The sequence below is a fragment of the Lipomyces doorenjongii genome, assembly GCF_038497915.1.
Source record: "Lipomyces doorenjongii strain NRRL Y-27504 unplaced genomic scaffold V1508scaffold_1, whole genome shotgun sequence".
NCBI lineage: Eukaryota > Fungi > Ascomycota > Lipomycetes > Lipomycetales > Lipomycetaceae > Lipomyces > Lipomyces doorenjongii.
The window spans coordinates 334,372-347,009 of NW_027118068.1; the positions used below are offsets into that span (position 1 = coordinate 334,372).

The following is a 12,638-nucleotide window of genomic DNA, read 5'->3' on the forward strand; positions in this document are numbered from 1 at the left end:
TGAAGATGGAGGTATGCCTGAGCCGCAATGATCGCCTAAATTACTGCCCGTTTTTGCGATCAAAATGAATGATATCCCACATTCAGTCTAAAATTGAAGACGCTCGCCACTCTCCGATTTCCTTCACTGATCTATCTAAGCAAAGCTATATGATAGTGCGTGCACGCGCTCGCAAGCGCACGCGTTCACCATCAGAATCATCGTCATCCCGGGATTCATCGCTAGTCCAACTTGCTAAAGCCCCACAGCGACCGAAGCATAGAGGGTCCGGCATTGATACGAGCATATTGCTAGTTGGCGCAACGAAAGAGGCGAAATACGGGACAGGCGCAGTAAGTGCTACGTCGATCGCAGCCAATAGAAGATGTGGAAAGGCCATGAAATTTATCCATCATGACAGTCCATCCGTTACCGAGAAGTTTGCGTACGTTGTACATTTTAGTTAGGACTGCCGAGTATTAATGAACGCGAATAGTTCCGAATATATCGAGACAGAATTGAAGAAGAGAAATGACTGCGAAGAAAACGTCGAAAAGGCATCTAGCGCACAGGACAGGAGTAAAACCGTGCGTCTAAGCACTGTAGACCAAGTACAATCTGTTACACATGGAAAACTATTTGAAGTGGAACCATCACACGACAGGAAATCTCAGTCCAAATCGACATCAAATAGCAAGAAGTCAGAGCAATTGCGTAGCCGGCACACCCAACAGCATGCGAAAGATGCCTATCAGGACATAAGCGAACGGCTTCAAGACGTATTAAAGGAAAGCAGTATGCAGTTCCATTTTTAAAGAGAATTCTTAAGTAGTTTAATCTAATGATTCCTATCTAGTGTCAACTTCTTATATGACGCCCACATTTGATCGTGGTAGATTCCTCTCGGCGCAGCAAATTGAAGAACAGCTCATTAATGAGGAAGGAAGAACAAAGACGTACGAGGGTGCAAGGCCATCTCGACAGCCCGCTCAAGCAAGGGTCCGGTCTCGCAAGCACTAATATAAATTGTAATATCTGAATGTATAGTCCTATAATTGACTCGGGATTGAATTGTTTATAGTGTAAAGTTTGACAAATAAATTATAACTGTGCCAACAGCTCCTTATCGAATAGATCTGAAAATCTGACACTCAGTTCAGACTTATCCTTTGTTGCACCCAGTTTACCTATCTCAATCAGTTTAGAGATCAGGAGCTCGTCGCCAGGCTTCGGCGAATACTCCATCTCTGGCTCCCTCGCATACGCTATTCTTGCCGCATCCAATAACATTTGCGCAGTCAATCCCCATATTTGGTATACCGGTCGTCCTTTCATACCATTATTGGGAATTATATCGTTGTCGGTCACTTTCACCGAGAAAACGTGCTGCCGCCGTCTGAGCCCGCCCCAGTCCATCCAAGATCCTTTGTACCAGCCCCCTCCAACCTGCAAAAATCGTTCGAACGGCACAGTAAAAACTGCACTAACCTCTTCGTTTGTCGTAAATTGGTCAAGTTCTAATACATCGTTGATTTTGATCGGACCGTCGGATGCGTTTAGATGAGAAAGATAAGCAACGCTTGGCCGGACGACGAGCCAGTTACGGGCAAGGTGCGCTGGAAGGGTCACTATCTCCTCAAGCACGTACTTTGCGGGATCAAGCGAGAGCGGAAGTCCAATTTCCTCGTATGCCTCGCAACAGTGAATTCAGACTCGCTCTCTGAGTCCGACTTGCCTACATTATGCGCCCATCTATTAGTGAAAGGTAGACACTTCGAAATTGAGAAGAAATTTACAATTTCAACCCGGTAACAATCCCTATTGCATACCTCCTGGAAATGCTGCCTGACTCGAGAATGAGGACAACGCAGGTCCGCGCATGGTCAACACCACACTGAGACCGCCATGCGAGTTCGGATGCAGTAGGATAAGCACCCCAGCCCGACGAGAAAGAGAGACGGAATGCCATGAAGTCGGAGGTGGGCCATATTGTCGTAAGCGATGCAAACAATCTAATGATAGCTGGGAGAGCATTGGTAACCATATATGGCATGGGGACGAACGATCTTACTTTGGACAGAGACAGTTCATCAAATTGACTTCGGGTATATAAGCGATAGTACATTGAACGAAATTGAATCACGGTATCTAGGCGATAGTACATTGAACGAAATTGAATCTTCGTCAAGTCTAATGGGCTACTTAAGCTATCGAAGATAGATCTTGTTACTCACTATGAGTCGACCGTCCAATTCGATGTTACAACATAATCAAGACCGGTTAACTGGTAAATTCGCATTTCTATCTAATTATCACTGGTCATGTCTGTGCTGCCAACACATTGTAACCAATTAAAACGGTATTTAAACAGCCTCGTTGATGAGAGCGTTGAGACGGGAGATCTTGCTGGACACACTCAAATCTACAGTACGATCGCCAACTTCAACAATGAGACCACCGAGGATATCGGGGTTAATCTAAACCGAGGAAGTATTAGCACACTTTTAACGTATCATAAAGTTTACAACCGACATACCTTATTGGAAACCTTCAATTTCTTTCCGGCGCCAACGAACTGAGACTTCGAGATGGCAGACTCAATTCGAGAGAGAATTTTCGAATCTAGTGGCTGTACGCGAAACTGGTCAGCAATAATTCACAAATAACAATGCGATCGTATTATCACGTCACGCTATCCACTTTAATTGTATATCCAGATGTTTCCAATGTCTCCATAGATCCTGCAACCGACAGTTTGCTCAATTGTTACACTAACGTATTCGATAATCCTAGCTTCGCCCAAAATTCAAAATCCATCTTACCGCCGCAGAGGTGATCGTCGCCTCAACTTCACCCTTGTACGCACTCATAAGAGTGCCAAACTTTTCGATAACCTCTGAAAGAAGACCCAATCTGTTATTCTCGGCAAGAACCGCGAGGAGGTTAGCGACAGTAGGAACGCTGACGGACTTGCTGAGAGTCTCGACGACAATCTTCTTGTCAGACGCGGAGAGAGCAGGATTGGAGAGAATTCCAGAAACATCAGCATCTTTGTCCAAAAGGGTCTTCAAGTATGTGAGAGCCTTGCTCGTGGCGTCCAGCGAAGAGTTCTTAGCGGCGGCGGTGTACTGTAAACCAACCAATTAGCACTCCTGATCGTATCGCATTAATCCATAGTGCGCAAGTCCTGTCCCAACACCACAAAGAGTAACCGTAGTGCTGTAATTGAGCAAAATAAAAGTCGTATTGGTGGTTTGTGATTAACGATCTTGTACATACCAAAGCTGAGGCGTAAGTTCCGTCGACTCCGAACAACTGCACGGGAGGAGCAGTGGAAGTTGCAGTCGCATAGGTTCGCAAGAAAGTGCGACCAGAGACAGGCAAAGCGCGGCAAATAGTCTTGACAGGGATCATGGCTGCTGAGTGAGATTATGTGAAGCCAGTGTGTGTTGCTACGCGGAGTGTAAAATGTTAAGAGCTCGGAATGCTCTTGATTTCCGTAGCTGTGAGCATGGCAGTACTACACAGACCAGCCAATCAACGCTCTTCAAGGCCTCCTCCTGATTTTTACTATGTTTGTCGCATCCAGACCACTCCAACTTCTGCGAGGTACAATAGTATATTTAATTGAATCTGCCAGCGTAACTTCCTTCTTCTCTACGACGACAATATCACGTTTTGCATGAGCATATAACATCCACACGAGCAATGCTGAGCTACGTAGAGAGGGCCAGCACAATACCTAAGTTGCTAATTCCACTGAATATTATTGTCTGAGACATTCTCTGAACTACCAATAAATGTGCAAAGCCAACGCCGTGGGAAAGCATAAAATTCCACCACTATAAAGACAAAACTAAAGCCCAAACCCATCCTGTAGCGCCACAGATGATTACTTGTTCTTGCCTTCAGCCAGCATGCGATCTATGAAATCATTTAGTGGCCCTAAATCATCTCGCTCAATCAAATCAAATTCCTTAGCGAAGTACACAAAATGTTTGAGAGATGTGTTTAGATGTGGCTGCATTCCGAGCTGCGTTATGACTTCAAAGTGATGGCAATATATGTGTGCATAAACTCGAAATAATCTCTTAAATACGGTCCGTATGATATGTGGGAAGTCCGATGGAAATGGCACACCTAAGGTTTGAAATTAGTACCTCTATACCAACTACCTTCCGACCCTTAATTACCAATCTTGGAAGGGAACACAGATTCGTTTTCAAAATAAGCCTGGACCCAATTCATTAAATGCTCAATATAATCAGGCGCCGATAATTTAGTTGGACGTTTGAATTTGTCGCTGTCCTGCCATAGATACTCATACCTGAATATTGCGTTAATCAATTAAATTGTAAGACCAATTAATGGGAACATACTCATCCGTGGCCTTCATCTCTGGACAAGATTGAGGAGAGCAAAATTCTGTGACCGTGCCATAAAGCATGTTAATTTGGTTGTAGAAATCGACAGCTGCAGATAGTAATAGTTGTCAGCAGGGACAGGAATAAGTGCCATTATTGAGTACCAGCAGGAACATACTATTAACCGCCAGCCACTCATTCATATCTTCACCCTCTGGTAAAAGAACAGCCTGACGTAGAGAGCCTGAGCCAAGTGTAGCTTCAGCATACTGCCGAAGCTGGAACTGTGACGATCCATGACGAGCTGGGCTGGCTTTGTAGGCCTTGATCGACCTGCTGTTTCTGGCAAATTCGTAAGTGGGGATCTTGTAGAGAAATCCAAAATTATACATGCAATGAGTGGAGAAATGCCATTATTTATGCCAGTAAGCAGTTGTGGACTGTCAGTGTAGCACTATCCTGTCAATATGAGCGTGGCAGTAAGGTACCGATGTTGTAATTATTGTGAAAACTGTTTATACGTAAGAGTGGAATTGAATTCCCGTTGCCGGAGCAACAAATTAAACCTGAACCTGAACCGCGGAACGCCGCCAGTTCACGCGCTCGGTCCGTATAAGCATTTTACGCCAATAGTTTTCCTACGACCAACATCACCGATCTACCAGACTCAACGTTTGCGACGCACTGTCAGCATGTCGAGAAGCACTAATCAGAACGACCCCTTCCGGAGATTCGCCCAGGCGTTGCAGGAGAGAGCCAACAGTGCGGGAGGTGGCCGTCCCCCAAAAGGTGCTGGTATTGGTATGGCAGGGCTTGTCGTCGCTATTGCCGGCTCATACATCGTCAGCCGATCACTATTCAACGTCGATGGTGGCCATCGCGCAATTAAGTATACCAGACTTGGAGGCGTTAAGCCGGACATCTACGCTGAAGGCACTCATTTTGTGATTCCCTGGTTCGAGACACCCATTACATACGACGTAAGAGCGCGACCCCGCAATGTCGCTTCGCTTACGGGAACGAAGGACCTGCAGATGGTGAATATCACTTGCAGAGTCTTGTCAAGGCCGAGAGTCGATGCCCTTCCTATTATCTATCGTACGTTGGGAACCGACTACGACGAGCGGGTATTGCCTAGCATTGTGAACGAGGTTTTGAAGAGCGTTGTTGCGCAGTTCAATGCTTCTCAACTGATTACGCAGCGTGAGCGGGTTTCGAGACTCGTTCGTGAAAGTCTTGTTAAACGAGCATATAAGTTCAATATTCTTCTTGACGATGTTTCGCTTACCCATATGACTTTCAGCCCTGAGTTTACGGCTGCCGTCGAGGCGAAGCAGATCGCTCAGCAAGAAGCCCAAGTATGAATGAGTGTTTTCTACTCATGTGTGACGAATCAGCTACTAATATGACTTTTAGAGAGCTGCGTTTATTGTTGACCGAGCCAGACAGGAGAAGCAAGGCATGATCGTTAAGGCGCAGGGTGAAGCTAAGTCCGCCGAACTCATCGGTGACGCCATCAAGAAGTCGAAAGATTATGTTGAACTGAAACGCCTCGATACTGCTAGGGAAATTGCTGGCATCATGAGCCGGTCAAACAACAGGATGTTATTGGACAGCCGCACTCTTTTGCTTAATGTTGCCTCTGATTCGCGGAACGAGCCATCCAAGAGGAAGTGATATGAGAATACGTATGTGCGTGGACAGTCGTAATTACAGTTCCCAATTCAGGACGAGCTCGTTAGCATGTCGTCGGCTATAATTAGGTGCCATCGGTTGGCAGGACGAAGGAATTCATCTCCCGTTCCATTAGCTACGATGTGTAATATGTATATAGAGAGCGGTCAACATATGTCCATGTAAGTAAATCAAAGAACGAGATATCCATTTGACTATAACCATATTTTACGGCAAATATTCTCCAATAGTGCACTGCAATATGCCCTTCTGCCAGCACATGCGCATCGCCTTAGCTACATCCTTATACTTGGCTCCTAGGCTATACCATTAACATATATTGTTGTTGGACCGCTACCATTGTCCTATATTCCAATTAGTCAGCATTTCCTCTGAGAGCTGTGCCAAATATATTACCCACCGCATCTTTGTTTGTTGACCACGGCTTCTTCTTTAAATTTGGGTTATTATTTCCAATGGGCTCAACTACTTTGTTTATAGACCCTGCGTCTGTAGCGTTAACCCTATAATACACCCACCAATCCTTTGTACGCTTAAGCTTGGTCGACATTTCCTGCAAATATTTCATCACCTCGTCCCTGGGATGAACGGCCCTTATGAAAACATCCTGCAATTTTCGCGGAATTCCGTAAAATGTAATATTTAACGGGGTATAGTACTTTGGATCACGTTGTCTTGATGGAATATCAGTTTCAGCCGGTTCCTCTGACTTCTTTTTCTTCGTCTCCTTCTTGTCCGGTCTAGGAGTCGCTTCAACATTAGCTGGAGTGTCGACAATTTCTTCTGCTAAAAGCAAAATAGTAGCGGACACCTAAACGTGTTAGTTTTCTATTCCATATCCACCTACAGAATAACCACATTATTTACCGTGCCATTCGGGAATAATTTTACTAGAGATTCCTTTGGGAACAAAAACCGATCTGTAGGGTTCTCTTTGAACTCAAACACTAAAGTCTGGTCTCTTAGAAGCTCTCTTTCCTTCTTCTTCATATCGGATTTTAGTTTAACAGAAGTCCCTGAGTTATTGGTAGGTTTATCCTTGCTTGTTTGAAAGTATGGAACGGAAGTTGATGGAGATGAGTGAGACCCAGCTGCCCTTTCCACTTGCCTTGATTGAGCGATGTATACCTGAAATCTCCGAACTTCATCCGCGCTAGCTTTTCCTGAAGCAACAGACTTCATAAGTTCGCCAAATTGAGGGTCCTGTCGAGCAAGAGCGTGTAAACGATCAATTAATTCCTCATTGGGATGCTTAGACGGCGGCTTAGGAGAGGTCTTCGGAGGCTCTGATGTTGACGGTGGTTGTTGGATTGTAACAGGATCGTGTGGTGGCGGCTCAATAGGTTGTGTTACTTGTTGGGCGGGAGTCTTGTAGGGCTCACCTTTCCCGACTGGAGTGTTTTGCTCGGACTCAGTAGTTGTTACGGGGGGATCTGTATCCCGCTCGGTGGTCTTAGAAGAAATTGCAACTGCGTCTTTTGGCGAAGACTCGATTTGTGACACAATAGGAGCGGCGGTAAGGGGACCTTTAATGGAGGCGGTCTTCATAGAATGTATACCATTCTGCACTGTAGCCATATTTTCACTAGACGTGTTGCTCTGTGACATCGTGGCACTGAAATCCTCGCTGTGAGTTGGCTGTGTCACCGTGCTAACTTGATCCTTAGGGAATATTTCATCCTTGACCGTAAACAGGCGAAGCTCGAAAACATGAGGTCCGATCTCAGCCTTGCATTCACATAGTTTCGCCATCTTATCCCTCGCATTGTATTGGCCTTCGGCCAATTTCCGCCCTCGTTGCGGCCGTGTCCAAAATTTCTCAAACATGCACCCTGTTAACCATGTTCGGCGCGACCGTTGGAGCGAAGCCGCCAACGCCTCTCTATGTCCACATTACAATGTATTAGCCACAGAAGAATTATGAATACATACGTTTTGTCAAAGTCCACTGGATCATCCAATAGACCGTAATTCGCTGGTTGCTCGTGGACGAGCAGGCCATTGCGGTAGGTCGGTGAGAAAGGCGTCTCCTCTTCGAGCATCGCCGGGTCCTGCGATGGAAATTCTGACGAGGCAACGCCTGATTTGCGTGATGCCTCCGCGTGGCTAGAGGCATCCCTAAGAAATTTCCGCTTCTTTGCCATATCGTAGCCTGGTGATTTTGTTGTTGAACAAGTGTATTTATGTATTTATCATCCGATGAGGAATCGAAGGTGACTGATGACACTCGGTGCAGTGATACTATACGCGTATGCTTGTGCCACACGTCTTGCGTCACCAACTTGTCTATAGTCAGAACAATAATCACTGACCTCGCCTAACTCAGCATTGCATCAGCCGTGGAATCAGCCTCTCAGTCCATCCCGAACCACGAAGGCATAATTTACAAGCTTGTTTCGTGGAACTAATTGCGTCTACTGAATAACTATATTACTTTTGCAAACTACAGGCGAAGATTGGTACAGTTGTAATATCGTGGACTTACCAGGTGCTTTCGTGTTACTGATCACCAGCTCTAATCATGCCGTCGCCACATCCATCATCCGCTACTATTGTTACCGAGCGAGCTCCAGAGACAGATGAAGATAAGCATAGTCTTTGGACGTCTACTCTGAATTGTCGGGTATCGGATCCACAAAAGGAGCAGGAAGGCACTCAAAATACATATATATCGTATCTCATTACAACCGAGTCCGATTTTCCCGCATTTCAGACCCCTGAATTTACAGTCCGTCGACGATTCTCCGATTTTGTTTATTTGTATAATATTATTGTGCGAGATCACCCAGCTTGTGCTGTTCCTCCATTACCAGATAAGCAGCGCATGGGTGCGTATTAGTCTAAACTAAAGGTGTACATTAGGTTAACGCGACTGCTTAGAATATATTACGGGCGATAGATTTGGAGTCGAGTTTACTTCTCGTCGAGCAAGTTCTCTACACAGATTTTTACAACGCTTGTCCAACCATCCCATTTTGCGTCGCGCCCCAGTTTTAATAGTGTTTCTCGAGTCGCACGAATGGAATGCATATATGCGTGCCCGGCCGTATAAAGCTTCTGGCAGTGTAGAATCCTCCGGAGTCTTCGATGGGTTTAGTGACGCGCTGATCAATGCATTTTCCAAGATTCCAAAGGAAAAGGATGACTTCTTGCCGGCTAAGGAGCGCGCCGACAAACTCGCCGATGACGTCGCTCACACAGAGAAGGTTATGACGCGTTTGGTCCGTCGCGAGCACGAGTGGGAAAATGACTTGTACGAATTTACAAACCAGGTGGCAAAATTGGCACAACTTGAGCCTGATATAGAGACTTCTTTCAGAGCGTTTGCGAGCCGAGTACAAGGAACCGGGGATGCATTGCATCAACTCCGTGACATCGTCGATGCAGATTACGTAGTTTCATTGCGGGATATGGAGAGCTACGTTGTTTCACTCAAGCAGCTACTCAAGCAGCGAGATCAAAAGCAGCTGGATTATGAGGGATTACAGGATTATCTGAACAAGGCTACTGTCGAGCGCAATGTCCTCGCGTCCGGTGGTGGAAATGGTTTCTTACGGTCTAAGGTCGAAGATCTACGAGGTGTCGACCATCACGTCGCGCGTATTGAAAGACTACGAAAACTCGATACCAGATTGGAGGTGCTGACAAAAGAAGTCGAGGAAGCGAAGGAAGTATGCGGCTCATTTGATAAGGAAGTAGTACGGGATCTGGTCGATTTTGAACGGATCAAGTCTCTCGAAATGAAGGATACTCTCGGTGCCCTAGCCGACGAACATATAGAATTCTTCCGTACAGTAAGTCTAAATATTTTCAAAACGATTTTATTGTAGACTATATTACGAGCAATAAACTAACGGGCTTCACAGCTTATTGAGAACTGGGAGAGCGTCATCCCAGAGTTGGAAACCTAATCTTTACAAATTTTTGGTATATGTTCACACACAAAATACATACAATGACTCGGAACTATTTGAGCAATTTTTTTACCTTCATGGTTGTATTATCATGAATGATGCATACCCTACGCTGACAACTGCCCTCACATGTGTCTCGTAATATTTACGGCGGGTTTCGTAATTTTCAGCTAAAACTCAAATCGATATGATATTAGTTATAACTTGGCCTTTGTTCTAATATTTACGTTCTGTTAAATAAAGGAAGGTCAGCGGATGATAACGGGGGAAAAAAAGAATTAGCACAATTTCGCATTTTCGCAACGAAACCAAAAAATGCTCTTGAGCTCTTCAGGTTGTCTTGCACTTACGTAAAATTCATTCATGTGCGCGTTCATACGCACTCGTTTGCAGCTTGTGTGTGCATTACTTGCTGTCGCTTCCCAGCAAGTGTTGTCACGTCAACAGCACGATCATCTCGTTTGCGTTTTGCAACTCGTTTCGACTTGGGTGCAGGGACATCATCCTGTTCTTGTCTGACTTGACGACAGAGGTAGCCGGGACCATCTTGACGCGATTCTGCGACAGCATGAGCAACAACACCTGTCGATTGGGCGAGCAAAAACACCATTCGGGAGAAAAAGTTGTGGGTAGCGTTCTTGTCCCGACACCACAATCGGTTGCAATTGCTGCAATACTTGAGACCCGAAGGTGTCAGCAGCTGACTACGGTCGTATTCGCCAGCATCAGAAGGTGAAGGAAACGCGTCGCCTCTTCGGAAGCGAGTTCGTGCCACATAAGCATCTCCATCAACTCGCGGCGGCTGCCTACGGCGCCCGTCATCACGAACAACAGGATGGGTCGCGTCGGCACGCGGAGGGGAGGGGCAGCAGCAGGAGGAGGATCCGGCAAACCATGCTTGGCAGCAAAACGGGCAGCCAAAGTGGCTTTGCGCACCGCGCGCTTGAGGCACCCTTTCGACTGTGCTTGTCGAGTCTCTTGTGGACGCTTCGCCAACACGGCTTTTTCCATCTCCTCTCCGCACGAAGAGCAGCATTTGCTCGTGCGATGCTCGTCCACCCAACGGACCATCTCGCCAACTTGCCGAATTTTTGAAAGATGCGCTTCGGAGTCGAAGTGGACGCATGACCACGCATGGTGTGACGAAACGAACCATCTCCAAGCACGATGAGAAGCCGGCCGTAACCTGTACCTCCATCTGGAGGTGGTGCTACAGGTGGACCTGGTGCTGCAGAGGGGGGGGGAGGGGGGGGTGGAAGCGTACTTGCGGTAACGATTGGGAGGACTGTTGGTGCGCATCTTGAGCTGACGACGCTCGGGTTGTTTTGCTTTTGCAACGAGGCGTAAGGGAGTCTGGTTGGCGCGTGGGTGCTTCGGATCACCATACGCGTACGGACGTCTGTAGCGTGGAATCTGAAGGCGAATCTTGTGATCGTTCAACACGCGAAATCTTGTCTTGTACGTAGACCCACCAGCGCTGTCGCGCGGAATAGCTATCCATCCGCAAATGACGAAAGACGGGTTGGCGGTAAAGGGCGAAAATATCGTGTAACCGGTTGGCAGCGCACATAAGTCGATATACTCTGTGAACGCGTCAGAAGATGTGCTCATGAGGGACGGCTCCTTCCCAGAGGCAGGGTCGACCAACTCCTTCTCGTCTCCCTTCTTCTTCGCGTCTTGCGGTATCCTCCTGTTGCTTTCGGGGTTTTTCGTCTTGCACATGTATGCACGCTCCTTTGCGGTGATGCGAAAATCAATTCCTGTTGCTTGTTTGCGTTGCTGACGCCAAGAAAGCTTCGCATCGCCTTTGGTGAGATTGCGCGTATCCGGCGCATCAAACAATTCACGAAATCCAACCCGTTTGTACTCGCTCCCGTCGACTTGCGTTGCTGCAGCCGCAGCTTGCCTGTTGTCTCGGATCCGTTCAATGGGAAAAAACTTGCCCGTCACCATCCGCCCAAGGCCCGGGTCCGCAAACAAAACCATACGAACGTTATGGTGATGCATCAGGTCTTCAATCATTTCCTTGTCAATGTATGGCATACGTATCTTGGCAGAGATGGGAACGAATTTCGTTTTTAATTTCGGGCGCGTCTTCTTCAGAACCACAGTGGTCTCGGTCAGAGAGACAGAGATGCCATCCGTCATAAACTTGTTTCTCAACCGCACACGACAAGTTGTTTCCCCTCAAACTTCTCCCTCCTCCTGCTTGAGCTTCCAGAATTCAGGTGGAGGCCCAAACAACTTCATCCAGTCGGTAAGGACCACTTCTTGTTGCTTCTCCCGTTCCGTTCCGTGCTCCTTCAGGTATGCCTTGTATGCATGAAGCAACAATTGTTCGGTGCATTGAATGTGGCCTGGAACGTTTCCAGTCAGCGGGAACAGGCGGTGGATCTTGAGAACTGGGGTGTGACGCTTGCGCTTCTGTTGTTGATGTTGTTTGCCCGATACCGACTCTTCCGACTCAAATCGGTTCTCAGCACGTTTCTGCAATTCCTCCAACCGTTTGAGAATCGCAAACAGCCATTCAGCACGACGGGACGAAATGAAATCACGTCCTTTCGCCTTGGACGCTGAAATATCTTCAACATCAGCAACTTCACCGGCGTCATCTTCTCCTCCGGTCGCCGCATTCCGACTTTCAAATGGAATCAGTACTGTCAGGATGTGGCGTGCAAGTAAACAT

The 12,638-nt window shown here is 46.8% G+C and overlaps 8 protein-coding genes across 8 annotated transcripts; 3 read left to right on the top strand and 5 right to left on the bottom strand.

The window, feature by feature from the left end:
* Positions 1–26: 26 nt before the first annotated feature.
* Positions 27–1,040, top strand: V1508DRAFT_6196 (uncharacterized protein). The gene is made up of 3 exons (XM_066942984.1): positions 27–424; positions 476–774; positions 836–1,040. The coding sequence occupies exons 1-3, from the start codon at positions 69–71 to the stop codon at positions 997–999; spliced, it is 819 nt and encodes a 272-aa protein (XP_066799034.1). The 5' UTR covers positions 27–68; the 3' UTR covers positions 1,000–1,040.
* A 40-nt stretch (positions 1,041–1,080) lies between these two features.
* Positions 1,081–2,032, bottom strand: V1508DRAFT_452934 (uncharacterized protein; the record flags this gene model as incomplete). The annotated part of the gene is given in 4 exon segments (XM_066942528.1): positions 1,081–1,671; positions 1,793–1,797; positions 1,830–2,001; positions 2,021–2,032. 4 exon segments carry the CDS (start codon positions 2,030–2,032, stop codon positions 1,081–1,083), a joined length of 780 nt encoding a protein of 259 aa, XP_066799035.1.
* A 310-nt stretch (positions 2,033–2,342) lies between these two features.
* Positions 2,343–3,393, bottom strand: V1508DRAFT_346871 (OSCP/delta subunit of ATPase; the record flags this gene model as incomplete). Its single annotated transcript, XM_066936676.1, has 4 exons — positions 2,343–2,456; positions 2,516–2,608; positions 2,802–3,107; positions 3,259–3,393. 4 exons carry the CDS (start codon positions 3,391–3,393, stop codon positions 2,343–2,345), a joined length of 648 nt encoding a protein of 215 aa, XP_066799036.1.
* A 164-nt stretch (positions 3,394–3,557) lies between these two features.
* Positions 3,558–4,848, bottom strand: V1508DRAFT_407694 (Mob1/phocein). The gene is made up of 4 exons (XM_066938902.1): positions 4,522–4,848; positions 4,359–4,452; positions 4,173–4,306; positions 3,558–4,119 (listed from the first exon to the last, which is right to left on the bottom strand). The coding sequence occupies exons 1-4, from the start codon at positions 4,733–4,735 to the stop codon at positions 3,872–3,874; spliced, it is 690 nt and encodes a 229-aa protein (XP_066799037.1). The 5' UTR covers positions 4,736–4,848; the 3' UTR covers positions 3,558–3,871.
* A 109-nt stretch (positions 4,849–4,957) lies between these two features.
* Positions 4,958–6,239, top strand: V1508DRAFT_362937 (band 7 family-domain-containing protein). The gene is made up of 2 exons (XM_066937251.1): positions 4,958–5,701; positions 5,760–6,239. Exons 1-2 carry the CDS (start codon positions 5,036–5,038, stop codon positions 6,018–6,020), a joined length of 927 nt encoding a protein of 308 aa, XP_066799038.1. The 5' UTR covers positions 4,958–5,035; the 3' UTR covers positions 6,021–6,239.
* On the bottom strand, positions 6,169–8,243 carry V1508DRAFT_458840 (uncharacterized protein). Its single transcript, XM_066942730.1, has 4 exons — positions 7,971–8,243; positions 6,906–7,920; positions 6,439–6,849; positions 6,169–6,382 (listed from the first exon to the last, which is right to left on the bottom strand). The coding sequence occupies exons 1-4, from the start codon at positions 8,180–8,182 to the stop codon at positions 6,335–6,337; spliced, it is 1,686 nt and encodes a 561-aa protein (XP_066799039.1). The 5' UTR covers positions 8,183–8,243; the 3' UTR covers positions 6,169–6,334.
* Positions 8,205–10,005, top strand: V1508DRAFT_407704 (uncharacterized protein). Its single transcript, XM_066938903.1, has 3 exons — positions 8,205–8,866; positions 8,919–9,832; positions 9,905–10,005. The coding sequence occupies exons 1-3, from the start codon at positions 8,560–8,562 to the stop codon at positions 9,947–9,949; spliced, it is 1,266 nt and encodes a 421-aa protein (XP_066799040.1). The 5' UTR covers positions 8,205–8,559; the 3' UTR covers positions 9,950–10,005.
* A 1,541-nt stretch (positions 10,006–11,546) lies between these two features.
* On the bottom strand, positions 11,547–12,202 carry V1508DRAFT_401416 (uncharacterized protein; the record flags this gene model as incomplete). The annotated part of the gene is made up of 3 exons (XM_066938416.1): positions 11,547–11,628; positions 11,673–12,103; positions 12,146–12,202. 3 exons carry the CDS (start codon positions 12,200–12,202, stop codon positions 11,547–11,549), a joined length of 570 nt encoding a protein of 189 aa, XP_066799041.1.
* Between the last annotated feature and the right edge of the window lie 436 nt (positions 12,203–12,638).